General features: G+C 63.9%; 2 protein-coding genes across 2 annotated transcripts; one reads left to right on the forward strand and one right to left on the reverse strand.

Moving 5' to 3' along the window:
- Positions 1–2,799: 2,799 nt before the first annotated feature.
- Positions 2,800–8,245, reverse strand: CHPF (chondroitin polymerizing factor). Its single transcript, XM_063342617.1, has 4 exons — positions 7,820–8,245; positions 5,832–6,396; positions 5,454–5,636; positions 2,800–4,964 (listed from the first exon to the last, which is right to left on the reverse strand). Exons 1-4 carry the CDS (start codon positions 8,140–8,142, stop codon positions 3,702–3,704), a joined length of 2,334 nt encoding a protein of 777 aa, XP_063198687.1. The 5' UTR covers positions 8,143–8,245; the 3' UTR covers positions 2,800–3,701.
- A 3,053-nt stretch (positions 8,246–11,298) lies between these two features.
- Positions 11,299–16,767, forward strand: TMEM198 (transmembrane protein 198). Its single transcript, XM_063342624.1, has 5 exons — positions 11,299–11,416; positions 13,571–13,821; positions 13,932–14,507; positions 14,735–14,925; positions 15,396–16,767. The coding sequence occupies exons 2-5, from the start codon at positions 13,632–13,634 to the stop codon at positions 15,540–15,542; spliced, it is 1,104 nt and encodes a 367-aa protein (XP_063198694.1). The 5' UTR covers positions 11,299–11,416; positions 13,571–13,631; the 3' UTR covers positions 15,543–16,767.
- The last annotated feature ends 154 nt before the right edge of the window (positions 16,768–16,921 follow it).

The raw sequence follows: 16,921 nt of genomic DNA on the forward strand, positions 1-16,921 counted from the left end.
TCCTGCCTTTGCTTGTGGCCAGGAGGAAATGTTTGCCAGGGTCAGGTCCCGCTCTGCGGCCGACAGAGCCGATCCTGTGGGCAGGCAGGGAGGCACCGCTGGCCCCTTCCCAAGGAAAGCACAGGGATGAAAGGGCACTGCGCTTCCCCTTGCCCTCCAGCCCTCTCCTGGCATGACCGCGCTTCCTACATCCTCCCAAAGGTCAGCCATCGAGCTGATTAACATTGCCGGGGCTGAAGTAACACTGCCGCGGGCTTTACCGCTGCCAGAAGTGACCCAAGCAGGGCCGAAGAAGCAGATTTTGCCTTCCCTGCCCCCAGGCTCGCTGCTGCTTTTGCACAGAGGCACCTGCATGACGGCACGGGGAAACAAATTGGTGCAGGGGGAGGAGAAGAGCAGAGCAGTGGCTTGGGTTTTTCCCAGTTTAAGTCCCTTTCCTTGCCACGGGTCAGGAAGGAGCGGGGAGGCAGCGCCCGCCCAGCCCTGGTGCAGACAGCCGGAGCCCTCACGCCTCTAAGTGCTTTGCTCTGAGCCAGCCCTTCACACCCTCCTCCAAAAAATGCCCCAAGAGGAAGTTGCGCTGCTCTTCTCGAAGGCCGTAACGGTGAGCCAGTAACGCTTTTAGAAAATTTTCTCGGGGGGAAGCAGAAGTCTGCAGGCGGCAGATATGTGTTTCCTCCTGCCCCCTTGGGAAAATTGCCCTTTTGCTGTGCTCTGCATCCGTGCAAAAATCCACACGTCGTGTGGAAGTACTGGTCAAACCTGAACAGGGATTGCAGAAAGTCCCTGTCTGCTCAGCCGCCCACGTCCGTACCCGGGGCACCGCTCCTCCCTGCCTCTCTCAAGGGTGTCACCGTCCCGCTCCGGCGCCCTGCCTGCGCCTGCCAGCCCCGCGCGGGCAAGAGGCAGGCAGAGAGCGGTTGTGCCCCGTGTCGCCATTGTCACAGGTCTCTGCCATTGCCCAGTGAGCCCATTTACTTCACCCACGTACAGGGAGGTTGCTCTGGGCCCTGGCCAAGCTGGCCAGCCTGCTCCCGTCACCAAACCCCTTCCCAAACCTTTGCGCACCCTCCCATGGGGTTTCGGTATGTTTTGATGCTGCAAATAACCTGGCAAACACCAAAGCGGCTTCAAACCCTGCCAGCTCCTTTTAAAAGGGAGCAATAACCGTGCTGGGAGTGCCATGAGCACTGTCATTTGCTTCTATGTATGTCGGGGGGGGGGAACTTGACTGGTGTTGACAGCGTGGAGCGTTAGGTATGCAAATAGCTCTAACTCAGTCTGGGCAAACAGCAATGAGGAGACAAGAGCAACTCTATCTAGACTGCCTTGCGATGATTAAATGACAATGCAGCATTTATTTTTTGCAGCCAATTTGATTCAAAGCCGGTTTGCTTTATTACCATTTGGATACTCTTCGACCGCACCACATCCGACTCCTAGGTCTGCTTTTCGGTGGAGAAATGTATCCGTAACGCACCTGCATCCGCCTCGCTCCCTCTGTCCCAGATTCGCACTTAAAGGGAATTAAGGATGTGCTTGGGGAAGATCAAAAATAGAAATACTCAGAGCGAGCTAACAGTTATCGCCTGAAATACAATAAAATTATATTTAAACATAGATGCTCCTACACTGTGGATATGAAGACCGGAGCAGGAACATATGAATGAATCTTTGGGGAAGGCATGTCACACCACCCAGGGGCGGTCCATGAGTCTCGCTGAGCGCTAACGGCCTGGTTAACTAACAGCGAGTAGGTGCAGTTAATTTTCTGGGGGGGTGTCTCTTTGACACGGGTGTTTCATGAACAAGTAAAATGTGATGACCAAAGGACTGGTGGGAAGAGCAGGCAGAGCCGTGAAAATCGCCCGGGCAGGGGACACAGTCCCTGCTTCCCACACCGCAAATAGGAGCTGCAGGTGGCGAGACAGTCCAGGGCAGGACCATGGTGCTCTGCCCAACCCAGAAACCACAAGACGGTGAGAAGGCCTGAGATGCAAAAGAGCCCCAAAAAGGATGAAATAAATGCAAAGAGGGCAGGTCGAGCCCTAATGATTCTACACAGTGCTCAGATGCGGTTTCTGGCCCAGGAATTTCCTTCAGAGCTGATCCCAGATCCTGGAGGGCAGAGCTCACCCCGCTTGGGCACCCGACCTCTGCTCCAATGTCAGCCAGGGGTCTCCCGTTACTCACGTACAGCCCACAAAGGGGACAGCACGTGTGGGGGACACGCACGGATGCACCAGCCCCTCACCGCAGTGTTTTTCCATCCACAGCCAGGGAAATCTTGGTCAGCAGGACCACAAATTTACGGCACCAGGAAAGATAGGGCATCGCCCAGAGCTCAGCACGCTGCAGCGGGCACCGGGGCTTCCCGAGGCAAGGGGCTCAGCATCCTGCTGCACCACCCGTGGCTGGTAGCAGCTGGTGACGGCATGATGGCCCCGGAGGAGATGCAGAACCCCTGCTGTGAGCCCCTGGGGGTTCAAGCTGGTATTTCCATGTGTCTGCTTGGCCCGGTGCCTCCTAGCCTGTCCCTAAGCCGATATACTCCCCCGCTGACCTCGCTAAGGAGGGACAGTCGTCTCCCAGCTCAGGTAGAGGATGCTGCAGGCAGCTTGGGGAATGCGGCATCCCCGTGAGGAAGCGGTGCAGCCAGTTGCAGCCAGGTTTCGTACAAGCAGCCAGCACCTACGCCCATGCAGACCCCCCCTGGAAGAATCAGCCAGACCCATGGGCTCATCTCTCTGTTTTATTAGTGTAAACACCCCCCCATCCCCCTCCCTCCTCTCCCCACTATTAAATACACACCAGGAGCAGAGAGCGGCTCCTCAGTCGCTTTCTCCTTAGGAGATGCACAGCCAAACCCTCTGCCGTGCCCACCAAGCCGGGCACCGCGTCCCCCACCCCCAAGGGTGGCCCCATGTCAAGGAGGGCTCGCACCTCTGTCAGGAGGGTCTCGTCCGAGGGCTGCGACCTCCGACGTCCTATCGATACTGCAAAGGCCAAAGCGGCCTGGGTCACGGTTCCCATGGGGAGCAGCTCACGGTACGTGAATACAGCAGGATCCCCTCCGGCACCCCCTGTGCCCACCGGCCCCAGGGGCCAGGACCCCCCACCCTGACTCGCTGGGAGTGCTCCAGCTCGTTGCCAAGTGGCAAAACCCCAAAACCAATCTCCTTATTGCTCTTTTGGGGTGGGACGTGTCCCATCCCACTGTCCCTGCGCGACCGGGTCAATGCACCGAAGGAACAAGGGGCACAGCCCTGTCCTGGGGCGCTGGGGGAACCACGTGGGATCACCCCCAGCCCCATGGCAGTCACAGCCCCACACCAGGGGGGCCTTGGGCTCTGCGTGCTCCCGGTTGAGGGGGGACAGCAAAGGACAGGGCAGCCCATCGCCTCCCCACTGGGCAGCGGAGCAAGGACGGAGGGATGGGGCCAGTGGCAGCAGCTCTGGGGTGAGAAGCTGGGTGTCCCACCTCATCCCGGGGTCTGCACAGCCATGGCCGCTCTGGAAGGACCTGGGCACCCCAAGCTGGCAGACCCCGGCCCAAGCAGCCCCAGCGGGATGAGTCAGGAGCTCGGGCACCAGCAATCCCTGCAGACGCCAGGAAGAGGAAGACAAATTTGGGCAGCAGAAAAGGTGGGACGGGCAGGCAGGCAGGGCACAGCAGGACCAGCCCCTCCGCACCCCAGAGCTCAGGTGCTGTTCCCTTGTTCCTGCTCAAAAAGCACCATGGCCAGCTGAGAGCGAGAGCCTACGCCCTCCAGGCTGCTCTGCATGCAGCGGTGGTAGATCTCCTCACTGAGCCGGGGGTTGCAGGCCTGGTGCCGGTAACGCTGCAGCAAGGCAGGCTCCACAGCCCGGAAGACGTGCAGGTTGGAGTACTTGATGAACATGTCGTAGATGTCCAGGGTCTCCAGGATGTCCTCATTCTCCTGCACATCACCCGCCATGCGGGTGCGTGCCGCCATGTAGTCGGCATTGTAGAAGCAGGCTTCGTGGAAGACGTCGCGGTCAAAGCGCCCCGCGTCCCGCAGCAGGTCCAGTGTAGGGGGCGGCACCTGGTTGTGGTAGGCAATGGCTGGGTTGTAGCCCTGGAAGTGGATGGGGAAGAAGACCTGCCAGTTGTTGATGGTGTTCATCCGGCAGCGGTTCAGGAAGTCAACAGTGACCTCTGTCCCCACACCGGCCACAAAGAAAAGTGTGTCTACGGGATGCTTCTTGGAGATGATGTCCATGACCTTGATTTGGGAGGGTGCGTCTGTCTTGACGCTGATCCACGGGATCTTCACCTCTGCATACTTGTGCTCGTACTCAGTGATCTGGGCCTTCACAGAGGCAAAGATGTCATTCTGGGTTACCTGCTGGGCCTCAAAGGGGTCATAGATGAACAGGAAGGTGAGTACTGCGTTCTCGCTGCTCTCAAAGGCAGCCGCCGCGTAAGCCTCCAAAAAGCGGGCAGCATGGTCCCGGTCATGGGCAGTCAGTGGCAGGATGACGTTGATGCGGCTGGCCTCGGTCACATAGGGCATGGGGATGATCTCCACCTCGCTGAGGGGCCGCACCAGGTGCACGCGCTTGGTGACGGAGCGGCTGTGACCCTTCTGGGTGACCACCTCCACTTGGAGGTCCAGTGTGTACTCCATGCCACGTGTCGGGTCGAAGCGCCGGTACCCATTCACCAGCTGCTGCTTGCGGACGTGGAGGACTGGCTGGTACTTGCGGTTCAGCTCCTCCATGGCCGTCGCCACCACGTCGGCCACGTCAGCCAGGTCTGCGCCACGCAGCTCACACTTGGGCGAGCCATCCACGCAGGCGTAGACCTGCTCCTCTGTGAAATAGTCCCAGCGCAGCACCTCGAAGCGGGTTTTGGGCTGGAAGGGGGGTGGTATACCAATAGGCCATGTGGCACCATGGTCCCCGTCGGCAGACAGGCTGCTGGCATTCTGGATCTCCAGCTGCAAGAGGAGAGACGGAGGAGTGAGAGTCAAGGCGGGTACAGGTAGGTCTTCCAGCTCTGGTAGCATCACGCTGCCTCCCAATACTCAAAGACTGGCCACTCCTGGCCCAAAGAGCAGCACCAGAACAACTCTACTTTCAGCCCGACTCCAGTCAGCACCTCAGGTTTCCTCCTAACAGCACCCTGAATGCAGCACACCACCTCCATCAGCAGGATCCACACCCTCTCCCACCCTGCCCGGCCTTCGCTGGTGGACCTCAGCACCTTGCTGGCTCCATCACTCTGAACCATCACTGCAGCTCCAGGATCCATCCAGGACCGAAGCTGCTCATACCCTGAGCAGCCACATGAGCTCAGATGATGCCATTCCGCAGCAGCTCCAGGTGAGAAACCCTCATTTTAGAGCAGTGAGGTGACACGGAACGACCAGAAAGCCTACGGGGATGACAGAAGGAGCCCAGACCCTCCCAGCTAAGCAAGGTCTCACCTGGAGCTGCTGGATCTCCTGGTACGTCCTCTCCAGCTCCACCTGTGCGAAGTACTTGTGCAGCCGGTACATCTGAAGGGGATCCAGCACGGGATGGACAGTGAAGGCACTCTGGAAACGGAGGTCGGTCTCCCGCTCAGGGTCCACGTTCTTCCCGAGCTCGAAGTAGTGGTAACGGAGGCCCTGCACCAGCCAGAAGAAACAGGTCACAGCCAGCCCTGACCCATGCTCCCACCCCACCAGCTGCCAGCACAGCAAGTCCAAAGGAAGACAGAGCACAAGGGCTGGTCCCCCAGGCCCTAGGAGCCCCTGAGAAGGCAGGGAAACACACTGGGGCAGGACCGGTCTCCTGGAGTCCATCTCCACCACAGGACCTACCTCGTGCTCCTCGGCACAGTTGATGCCCGTGTAGTCGATGATGCAGCGGCCCAGCCACTCATCTGGCCGGGCGCTGAGGATGTCGTTGCGACAGCTCTCCAGGTGGTGCTGCAGGAGCAGGAGGAGGCTTCGGGATAGCAGGTAGCCGAAACCCCCATAGCAGTAGCGTCCCTCCGTGTCCCCACCAATGAATTCCTCGGGACGGCCCAGGTAAAGATGGGTGTCGATGCTGAGGTGGGCGACCAGGCGGCTGATGCGGTGTGCCTCTGTGTAGGTATCGTCCTGCACCAGGAAGAACCAGTCGAAGTCATTCACATAGTGGTCCAGAAGGTACCTGATGGTCTGGTACATGTTCCAGATGGGCCGCTCGTCACTGTGCGTCACCACTGTCATGCCGTGGGGCACCTTGCGGCCCCGCGTGCCCGTGAAGTACACCAGGCGCTCCAGGCGGTGGGCCAGTGTGCGGTTGACGGCCACCCCCAGCGTGTTCAGCGTGCTTTTGGAGGTCAGCACACCGACGAAGAGCCGCTGCCGCATCCCCAGCTCCGTGCTGATGTACCGGGTCCTGCAGGAAGGAGAGGACGTCTGGCCCCGGGGCTCTGCACCCCACCGTGGCCCGGACCCTCCCTGCCCCCCCGAGTTGTGCCAACCTCAGTTCCTCTGCAGGAACCACTCCTGGGCTTGCAACCACACACACAAGACATTGCCCCAGCAGCACCAGCTGCCAGCAGCACCCCTGGGCCAGAGGCACAGCAGAGCACCCCGCTGAGGTCCTCCCCAATTCTGAGACCAAGGGAGACCTTGTCTTCCCGTAAGCTGGCCAGCCCAGCTCAAATCAGAGGCTTGACAAAGGCTGGGTGCAGCCAGAAGAGGGGAACAGGGCTGCGTGTCCCAGCCCTAGCGGGGCCACCACCTGCCAGGCACACCACCATGCAGCCAGCCCCGGCCAGGACAGCTGAGCTGGGAAGCACCTTCCCACCGCGCCGCTCTCAGGCAGGCAGGCAGGAGAGACCGTGCTGCCTTCCCCAAGGAAGCCACCCACCCCAGCAGGGCCTGAAGCCAGCATGGGGCCAGCCATGTCCCCCTCCCCGCCACAGCCCCCAGCTGCCCCCCTCACAATGACTTCCAGGTTCAATTCTTCCAGCCCGGCGCAGCAGCAGGAAGCGACTCCCCCCCGGCCCCCAGCCGCCGCCTGGCACACACTGGCCCCATTCAGCCCCCTCCATCCGCCCACCGCCTCGCTGGGACAAGGAAGCCCTTTCACTGCCTGCTCCCCGTCATCCCGGGGCCGCCGGGACAGGCCACGGCCGGCCCCAGAGCAGGCTGGAGTTTGCAGTGTTGAGTGGGGGGGACATGCCACCGCAGGAAGGGTCCCTGCTAGGGCAGGACAGGAGAGGGGCCGGGGCAGGGTGCCCGTCAGCACATGCTGCAGCAGGCAACCTTTGCACAGCAGGCAGCAGCGAGGGCATAAGGCTCTTCCGGGGGCTCCTGAGGTGGGAAGGGCGGGTAAGGAGAAAGAAGGGTGGCGGGGAGGAAGGGGAGCAGCAGGGAAAGGCGCTTGCAGTGAGAAAAATCCAGCTGCAGCCCTGGGTGGCTGTAAGGGGGGGTGGGAAAGCACACTGCCGGGTCACTTGTAAAGCCCCCCAGCACTGGACCAGCAGGCAGGGGCAGACAGGGAGCCCCCCAGCACCGGACCAGCGGGCAGGCAGGGACAGGCAGCCCCCCAGCACGGGCCCAAAAGACAGGCAGGGAGCGCCCCAGCTCCGGACCAGCGGGCAGGCAGCCCCCCAGCTCCGGACCAGGGGGCAGGCAGGGGCAAGCAGCCCCCCAGCACCGGCCTGGCAGCCACACACCCACATCCGACCACCCCAAGGCTCGGGCGCAGCTACTCCCGTCTAAAGCCCCGTGAGCGCCGTCGGCCCGTCCTCCGCCGGTACCGCGGAGGCCCAGCTCCCCCCGTCCCGTCCCGCCGCGGCCCCCCCCCGCACCTGACGGCCTTCTTGGCGGCCCTGCCGGGGCTGGGCGGGCGGTAGGGCACGACGCGGGGCTCCCAGCTGTCGGCGCCCAGGCCGGCGGGCACGGCGTTGGGCCTGCGCACCGCGTTGCCGTTGGTGTTGGCGGGGCCGGGGGGAAGAGCGGGGCCGCCGCCGCCGCCGCCGTCGGGGCGCGGGCGGGCGTCGGAGCGCGGCGGAGGCCCGCAGGGCTCCTCCACCCAGGTGACGCTGAGCAGGCTGAGGGTGAAGCCCAGCGAGACGCCGATGGCCACCGGCCCGGCGGGCCGCAGCACCGACAGCACCAGCGAGAGCCGCATGGCCGGCACCGACCGGGGAGCGGGGGACGGGACCGGGGGATGGAGGCGGCTCCGGCTGCCGCTGCCGCTGGCGGCGCCGCCGTCCGACGTGTCACCCCTGAGCCCCGCCCCGTCGAGGCGTCACGGCGGGCGGCCCGCCCTCGGCCAATGGGCCGCGCTCGCAGCGGCGCGTCACGGGGCTGGGGGGGGGGGCGGGGCGAGGTTGCTAGGAGACGACGGGGACGGGGTACCCCCCCCCCTCCCCACTCCGGTCCCCCGCCCTCCTCCATGTGGGGCGGGGGGCGAGACCCTCCGAGGTGGCCCGGTGGCCCTGGCACGTTGTCCTCCCTGGGCGGGGGGGGGGGGGGGGGGGGGGCGAGGAGGGGGGCGGCGGGGCCCCGCCGCCCCCCTCCTCGCCCCCCCCCCCCCCCCCGCCCAGGGCAACTCCGTGAATTCCTTCTTTAGTATCATTAATGTTAATTATCTAGTCTTATTCCAGTAAATCGCGGCTCGAAGACCTTTGGACGCAGGGCAGCAAACCCACCCCGCCACCCCGCCCCGGGGAAGAAGGAGTTCCCGACAGCAGGGACCCTTATCCTGCCAGTCAAAAGATGGACACGGACCAGTTGGAGCGGGTCCAGAGGAGGTCCACGGAGATGATGGGAGGGCTGGAGCACCTCTGCTGTGAGGACAGGCTGAGAGGGTTGGGGTTGTTCAGCCTGGAGAAGAGAAGGCTCCAGGGAGACCTTATAGCCCCTTCCAGTACCTGAAGGGGGCCTACAGGAAAGCTGGGGAGGGACTGTATGAGGGAGTGTAGCAATAGGATGAGGGGTAATGGTTTTAAACAGAAGGAGGGTAGATTTAGATTAGATATTAGGAAGAAATTCTTTGCTGTGAGGGTGGGGAGGCACTGGAAGAGGTTGCCGAGAGAAACTGTGGATGCCCCATCCCTGGAAGTGTTCAAGGCCAGGCTGGATGGGGCTTTGAGCAGCCTGGTCTAGTGGGAGGTGTCCCTGCCTATGGCAGGGGGGTTGGAACTAGATGGTCTTTAAGGTCCCTTGCAAGCCAAACCATTCTATGATTCTAAAATGGGACCAAAGAGCTCCTCCAGCTGGGGCCGGGTCACTGTCCCACTATGGGCTGTCTGCAGCACAGAGCCACCGTGGCCACCAGAGAGAGCCCCTGGGCAGACCGAGCTGGAGGAACCGGCTCAGGACAGAGTTTGCCACACGCACGGAGCCTCCGGCGTGGGAATGATCCAACCCAGAAGCCCCAAAGCCAGCAGCCCTACACAGCCACTCGGCGCCAGGCGTTACTGAATAAGGACAAGGAGGAGGACCCAGCCTTTCCGCCCATTCCCAGCCTGTGGCTCCACTTCCAGCAGCCTCCCAGCCGTTGGGGCTCTCAAATGCCCCTGGATTTACTCTGGCCGGTGGGGAGCCCATTCCACCCTCCCTGTGAAACACAGCCCTCCTGTCCCGGGGAGCACCGACAGCCACAGAGCACGGCAGGGCAGCGAGAGCAGGCGGGAGCCCGCTTGGCTCCAGGGTCTCTTTCATTTTCTGGAACAAAGCAGCCTGTTTTCATCAGGAAGCGGTTGGCAGCATCCCACCCCCCAGAGATACAGGACCATCATCCAAACTCAGCTCATTTTCATAGGCCTTTTTCTCCTCAATAGGCCAAGGCGAGCAATAGGCAAAGGCGGTCACGTGGACGGCAGTTTAATGAAGAACATATAAAAACTAGAAACAGAAGGAACGCGATGGGACGAGGAGATGCCAGAAGGGAAGAGATGCAGAAGTAAGAAATGAGCAGAGATTTTCCATGGACAAGGGCCAAAAAGCAGGCGTGATCGTAAACAACCAAAGTCGCCTGTTTTATGTATGCAGAGAAACGTGTTACAAATAGATGCATTTGATTTCCTTTACGGGTTGGAATATTTGATATTGGTCACCTTATACAAGCCCAGGTGATTTTACAGGAGTGATAAGAGAGGTTTCACTCTGAAATGACCCTGTTGATTTGAGCTTGTGTTTAGATAGAGATGCAGATGGGAGAAAGTACTGAAGTTTTCAGAAATAAGACTTCAGAAATAAGATTCTGAGCTCAGGAAAACTGCATGGAGATGAAACTGTGGGAACACCAAACACCTCCCCAGGGCTCACTGGGGCAGTGGCCGGGCACGGGGGCCCCCGGGCTCAGGAGGTCCCATGCAGGAAGCAGGCAGTGGGCAGCAGCGCCGTTCCTCCGGCAGCCCCCTCACAGCCCCCCACCAGCTGCAGCTCCCGCCTTTGTCTCCCCGCATTGGCGTGGGGCTGGGAAGGGGCTGCCAGGGGAACGGCTGCTGCTGCCAAGAGACTTTTTCCTGCCAGCATTTCCCGGGGGTCTCTGGGTGCCACAGCCAGGAGGTGCCAGCTCTGGGGAGCTCTGCAGAGCGCGCCACGTCCTCCCACCTACCCACTGCGCCTGCATCTCCTGGCAGCTGGCAGGGGGATGGGCAGGCAGCCTCTATAGGTGCCACATACGTGCATGTGGTTGCCCCCTCCGAGTGCAGATGCTGCCGTCCCCGTGGCCACGGCACAAGCCCCTGTGTGCTCTCTTGAAGTGTGCTCTCAGGTGTGTACCGGCAGCACAACCCGGTCCACACCATGCTCCGGTGGGTTTCACGCCCGCACCCCATACCCCTTCCGTCCCCTGGGCACGGTGCCCAGGGGCCCGCAGCCCCTGCAGCACCTTTCCCCGGCGCACGCTGTGCCACATGCTGCACACGTGGCCTTGTCCGGGCTCCCCGGTGCATGGCCCCGTGCACCCCCGGTGCATGGCTCAGTGCATGGCTCAGCGCGTGGCCCGGTGCATGCCATGCTGCCCTGCTGCACACTCCAGTGGCTACTCCGGTGCTTGCCCGGCGCCCACCCCCGTACACAGCCCGGTGCACCCCCAGTGCCTGGCTCCGCGCAGGGCCTGGAGCACGGTGCTGCTCTGCTGCACCCCCTGCTGCACACCCCGGTGCCCGGCCCGGTGCACGCCGTGCCGCCCCGCTGCACACCGGGTGCACGGCCCGGTGCAGGCCCCGCCCCCTCGGTAAGCCCCCCCCCTCCCGGTAAGGCCACGCCCCCTCTCCCTGAGAGGCCCCGCCCCCTCCCGAGCGTCGCGGTGACGCGTCGCGGTGACGTCAGGCGGAGCTGTCCGCTCAGCACCGGGCGGCGGGGCCGCCCCGCCGGCATGCGCGGGGGCCGGGGCCGGGAGCGCCGGGCGCCGCCGCGGGGCCGCCGCCGCTGCGGGGCCGGGAGCGCAGGTGGGAGCGGGCGGGGCGGGGCGGGGCGGGGCTCTGCGGGGGGGCGGGGGCACCACGTGGGGGGTCCGGCGGGCGGGGGGCGCTCCGGTCCCCCCGAGGGGAAGCGGTCGGGCACTCGGCTCCCGGGCTCCCCCCGCGTCCCGGGGAGAGAGCGCGATGGCCGGGACGGGCGTGCGGGGCCCGGCGGGGAGCCCCCGGGACCCCCGCCCCGAACAAAGAGAGGGGCGGAGCGGCCCCGCGGCCCGGCGGCCCTTGCGGCCGTCGCTTAGCAACGCCGCGCCCGCCCCGCCGGCCCCGGGCCCGGCAGCCCCGGCGGGGGGCGATGGGGACGGCCCGGCGCGGGGCGGGGGGGAGCGCGACCCGGTGGGGCCGGGCCCCGAGCGCTGCCCCCCGGGTCCCCGCCGCGCTGTGCACTACGGGACAGGGCGGGGGGCCCGGGGCAGGCGGCGGCGGGGGGCCCGGGGCGACGGGGAGGGCGGCAGCAGGTGGGTAAGTCCCGGCGCCAATGAGCAGGCGCTGGGCTCCCCTAGCAACAGTGCCCGCGCCAATGGGCGCCGGCAGCTGCCTGCAACGCTGCCTGCAACCCCGCCGGAGACCGGGTTTTCCCAGGCGACCCTTCCCTGCTGCCCCGGCACACGCATGGCGTGGGTTGAGGGGCAGAGAGCAGCGCCTCGCTGGTCTGCCAGCCATCCTACGCCATGCCATCCCATCCCACGCCATGTGGTGCCATGCCATGCCATGTGGTGCCATGCCACACCATGCCATGCCACACCATGCCATGCCACACAATGCCCACACTGGCCAGCCGGCCGTGCCATGCCCCATCCGCATCCCCCTCAGCCCAGCCGGCCAGCAAAGCTGTGCTTTCGCCCCACATAGCATCCCCCGTCCCTGTTGGGGCAGCCAGGGCCAGTGTGTCGCTCCCGGGCTCCCAGGTTAAAGTCCAATCCTGCTTAGCATCCCCCTCCTCCCCCGGGGGGGCTCAGGACAGGCGGGCAGGGGCCCAGCGCCCAGCTGCCTGCTCCGTGCCCGCCTGCTTTCCCAGGATTAGGCACCGTGCTTGGCTTCCCCGGGGGATTTGGCCTGGCCGGTGTTTCCTTCCCCAGCCAGAGGGAGGGAGGAGGCTGGTGGTGGGGGAAGAAGTGCCAGTGGAGCCCGTCCCGGGCAGCAGTGAGGTGCCGGGCAATGGGGAGCCATGACCGCAGCCCTTCTTTCCGTCCCCTTCTCGGTGCTCTGGTTTTGTTAGCCGTCCTGAGCCGGCTGCTTTAATGTGGCACTTGGAAGGACTGGCGCTGGCATGGTGACAATAAACACATCCTTAAACCAACCGAGCCTGGAAAGGGACCAGGGGAGCAAAGGGATGCTGGAACTGGCTCCAGGTGGGAGTGGGCAGACGGCCGCTGTAATTAGGCTTAAGCTGGAGCTGGATCAGTCTTTGCGGGGGATTATGACCCCTCTGTCTGCGTAGGCACTGCAGGGGGCCCGGCCACTGCCTGCTCGGCGTCCCGGCACGGCTGTGGCATTACAGGTGAGCCCTTGGGGAAGGGGCAGCGCCAGCCAGGGCTGGTCCCCCTCCGGCCTTGTGGGTCAGCGTGGGAGAGCTGGATCCAGTGTGGGGGCCTGCTTTGTTTTTACAAGGACACTGGGAGCTAGAGCAGGGATGAAAAATAGCCAGAAATATGATTAGAGGATTGGAGAAAATGCCTTGGAGTACAAGCTTTAAGAGCTCAATCTGTTTAGCCTATAAAAATAGAAGACTGAGGGGTGACTTAATTACCAAGCATAATTACTTCACAGGCAGAAAATACCCGGTAGTGGAAGTCTCCCTTTAATCGAGCAGGGAAAGGGCGCCGGAGAGCCAGGGGCAGGGAATTGAAGCCGCAGACAAATTATAAAGTGCCGCATCCCGTCAGCAAAGCTCCCCGGGGGTGCAGGCGGGCTCCCTGGGGACAGTGCATCCCTGCAGCCACCCGTTGGGTGACAATCTGTGCCCCCACAGCCCCCGCGGATGAGGCTGTTCCCCCATTCTCTCCCTTCCCACCCGGGTAGCGAGGGCCCGGAGCGAGTTTTTCAGCGTCTGGGTGCTGAGTGGTGGGCATCGTCATCGAGCACGTGCCAGCGGTGCCTCCAACCCCCTTTTCTCTCTCTCGCCAGCCGGGGCGGGTGCCAGGGTGCAGTTTTGCCAGCGAGCCATGGGGCAGGAGCGGAGATTTTGATGCCTCTCCCGGGAGTCCCCAGAGCCATGACTGCAACTGTGCAGACGCTGCGGTTCAAGCTGCTGCCGCACGAGCCGGGCCAGGAGTGGGGGCACAACTGCCAGCAGGAAATTGAGCGTCGCTACCAGGTGGTGCCCTCGGTGGTGTGCGCCATGTGCTGCCTCTTCGGCATCATCTACTGCTTCTTCGGTGAGCCAGGCCAGGCCGGCGGTTGGTGGGGCAAGTGGGGAGAAGGGCAAGGGGGAGCCGGGGGGGGGGTGCTGGCCATCCACCCCCTGACTGCGGTGGTCTCTCCACAGGCTACCGCTGCTTCAAGGCCGTCATGTTCCTGACGGGGCTGATGTTTGGCTCCATCATCATCTTCATGCTGTGCTACAAGGAGCGGGTGCTGGACACGCAGCTGAGCGTGGAGGCCTCGGTGGGCATCGGGCTGGGCATTGGGGTCCTGTGCGGGCTGGTCACCATGCTGGTGCGCAGCGTCGGCCTCTTCATGGTGGGGCTGCTCCTGGGGCTACTGCTGGCGGTGGCCACGCTGGTGGTGATGGAGCAGTTCTACCACCCACCAACGGTGTGGATCCCCATCGCGCTGCTCCTGGGTGTGGGGATGCTCTTCGCCGTCCTCACCCTGCAGTGGCAGCGCTTCTTCACCACCCTCTCCACCGCCGTCTTCGGCAGCGCCATCATGACCGTCACCGTCGACTACTTCATCGAGCTCTTCCTCCTGGTGCAGTACATCTACGAGCGCATCAAGGTGGCCCCCGCTCGCCCCGTGTGCTGGTACAGCTGGGTCATCCTGGGCGTCTGGCCGCTCCTCACCATGCTGGGTGTCCTGGTCCAGTGGAAAGTCACAGCTGAGGGCTACTCCCACACAGAAGGTGTGTGTGGGCTGGCGGAGATGGACATGGCACGGGGTGGAGGGGGGAACTGGGGGGCCTGGGGCGGAGGTTCCCAGCACCTGGTTTGCGTGCACAGATAAGGGGTTGGGATTCTATGGAGGCACAGCGCTCAAGGGGAGGCCTGGGCGTGCAAAGCTGGGGCTGGTTTGGGTGCAGGGAGGGGTTTGGGGTGCTCCCCGGTGCTCACAGGCCCCTCTACCCTTCAGTGATCATCAGCCGGCAGCAGCGCCGCGTGCAGCTGATGCGCATCAAGCAGCGGGAAGACCGAAAGGAGAAGAAGAAGAAGCGGAGGCCCCACCACCCACCACCCCACCAGCACAAAGCCCACCCGCCCGAGCCCGCCTACCGCCGCAAGCCCAACCCCGTGCGCCGCTTCGATGGGGACGTGCTCTCCCCCGTGAGTCCCGCGCCCAGGGTAGAGATCTCCCCCGGCCTCCGCGGCCCTTCCTTCTCCATGTGGGTGGGCTGGGGCGCGGAGAGGGGAGAGGTGCCTGGGTGCCAGCCGCCATCCGAGCTCCTCGAGGGACAAGGCTGGGGTGTCCCGGGGACCGGGCAGCTCAGAAGGAGCTGAGCTGGGATGTGCCCACCATGGAGCACTTCAGCCTTTGCAAGCAAATGTAAACTGGTGGCCAAAAGCGCTGCGGCCGCAGTAGAAACGGGTGTTGGGCAAGGTGCGAAGTGTGCGCCCAGGGAAGAGATGGGGCTGTGCGCCCTGCTGTGGCCCACCCCCGGAGGGCCCGAGTGCTGGGGCGGGTGGGATTGCAGAGGGCTGGTGCTGGGGGGCTGCGGCAGAGCTCAGGGTGGGGTGGGATGGAGTGGGCCAGGAGCAGAGCCCCCCTCACTTTCTGTTCCCCCTTTCTCAAGCAGAGCTACATCCAGAGTTTCCGAGAGCGGCAGACGGGACCCTCCCTGAACAGCCTCATCGCCAGCTCCCACGCTGTGGTGGACCTGGACTATGACTGCAGCTCCACCGTGCCCCTCACCACGGGCTCCGGCCCCGCCGTGCGGGTATAAGCCAACCCAGTGACCTCGAGTGACACCAGCACCCCAGCCTGCTCCGACAGACCCCCTGGGACAGGCGGGGCTGTGCCCTCAGCCCCGGGCAGCCATGCATCCTCAGGGATGCGGATGGAGACCCTTCCTGGGGACGTGTGGGACTTGGCTGGGCAAGGCCCGGCTGCCCGCCGGGTCCAGAGGTGCTGGGGGGAGCCCTCCGGGAAGGCCTCAGACCAAGGACTGGGGACACCAGCACCTGTGGACATGTGGTGCGAACGGCTCTGCTGGGTTGGGGGGTCCCTGAGCCCCCACTGCTGCGTGTTTCCCCACGTCCCGGGCATTCTCATCCTGCATCCCAACATTGCCCTCCCCATATTTGAGTCCCCCTTCCCCGAAAGCAGCTCCCTGCGCCTGCCCCCACCCCATCGCACCCCCCAGCAACTCCCCAAGTGCCTGTGCCCCACGTCCCTTCCTCAATGAGCAGGTCCCACAGCCCTTGCCCCCCCCCAGGGACTCCCCTGAGCATGTGCGCCCCGTCCCACCCTGGCCCCGAGAGCAGCTCCCAGGTAGCGCTTCCCAAAACTTGCCTCCTCAGAAGATCCCCCTGCCCTAGCCACCCTCCCTGCCCCCCAGAGCGGCTCGCCTCCCCCCTGTTTTCCGAGCTGGACCGGGGTGGTCGTGGGGCAGAGGCTGCCAGCGCCAGGTGGTTCCTGGGGTGATGCTGGCAAGTGGTGCCTGTCCCACGGGAGCTGCGTTGGCGGGATGCACCATCCACCCCACAATGTTTTAATGGGAGACAGGACACTGGACCAGCCTTTGGGCAGAGGCTGGACTGCCTCAGGGACGCGGGGACCCCTGCAGCGTCAGAGGCCGTCGCCGTTTTGTTGGCGACTGGATTTTATAGTGGCCAGGGGGGATCCTGGGGTCGAGCTGAGCCTCTGGCCGGGGCAGGGCAGGGCAGGAGCCCCCGCCCAGAGCACGGCTGTGGACAGAGGCTCCCGCCTTGTATATATTTCTCTTGCTGTGATTTGTATTAATTTATTACGGAGTGAGCCAGGAATTCCCCACGGCCAGGCAGGCAGGATGGTGCCGAGACTGGACTGGGGTGCCCCCCTGCTTTGGGAGCCCCCTCCAGCCCAGCCCAGCCGGCCCCGCTGCCCCGGGAACTGCATGTTTCTGCCAGGCGCCCTGTCCCCGCAGCGCCGCGCCGCCATCCCCCTTTTCAGTCTCTTTTGTAAATGTGCCAAACGCTGCTGAGGCCACGGCCACACAGTAAAGAGCCTTTCGGAGCCCTGCGTGCAGGGATGGGGGCAGGGACAAGGGGGGACCCTGAGGGCTGGGCTCCCCGGGGATGCTGGGCGGGATGCAGAGCGGTGCCACCAACCCTTAACGGGACC

The sequence above is a fragment of the Chroicocephalus ridibundus genome, chromosome 7 (assembly GCF_963924245.1).
Source record: "Chroicocephalus ridibundus chromosome 7, bChrRid1.1, whole genome shotgun sequence".
In the NCBI taxonomy this organism is placed as follows: Eukaryota; Metazoa; Chordata; class Aves; order Charadriiformes; family Laridae; genus Chroicocephalus; species Chroicocephalus ridibundus.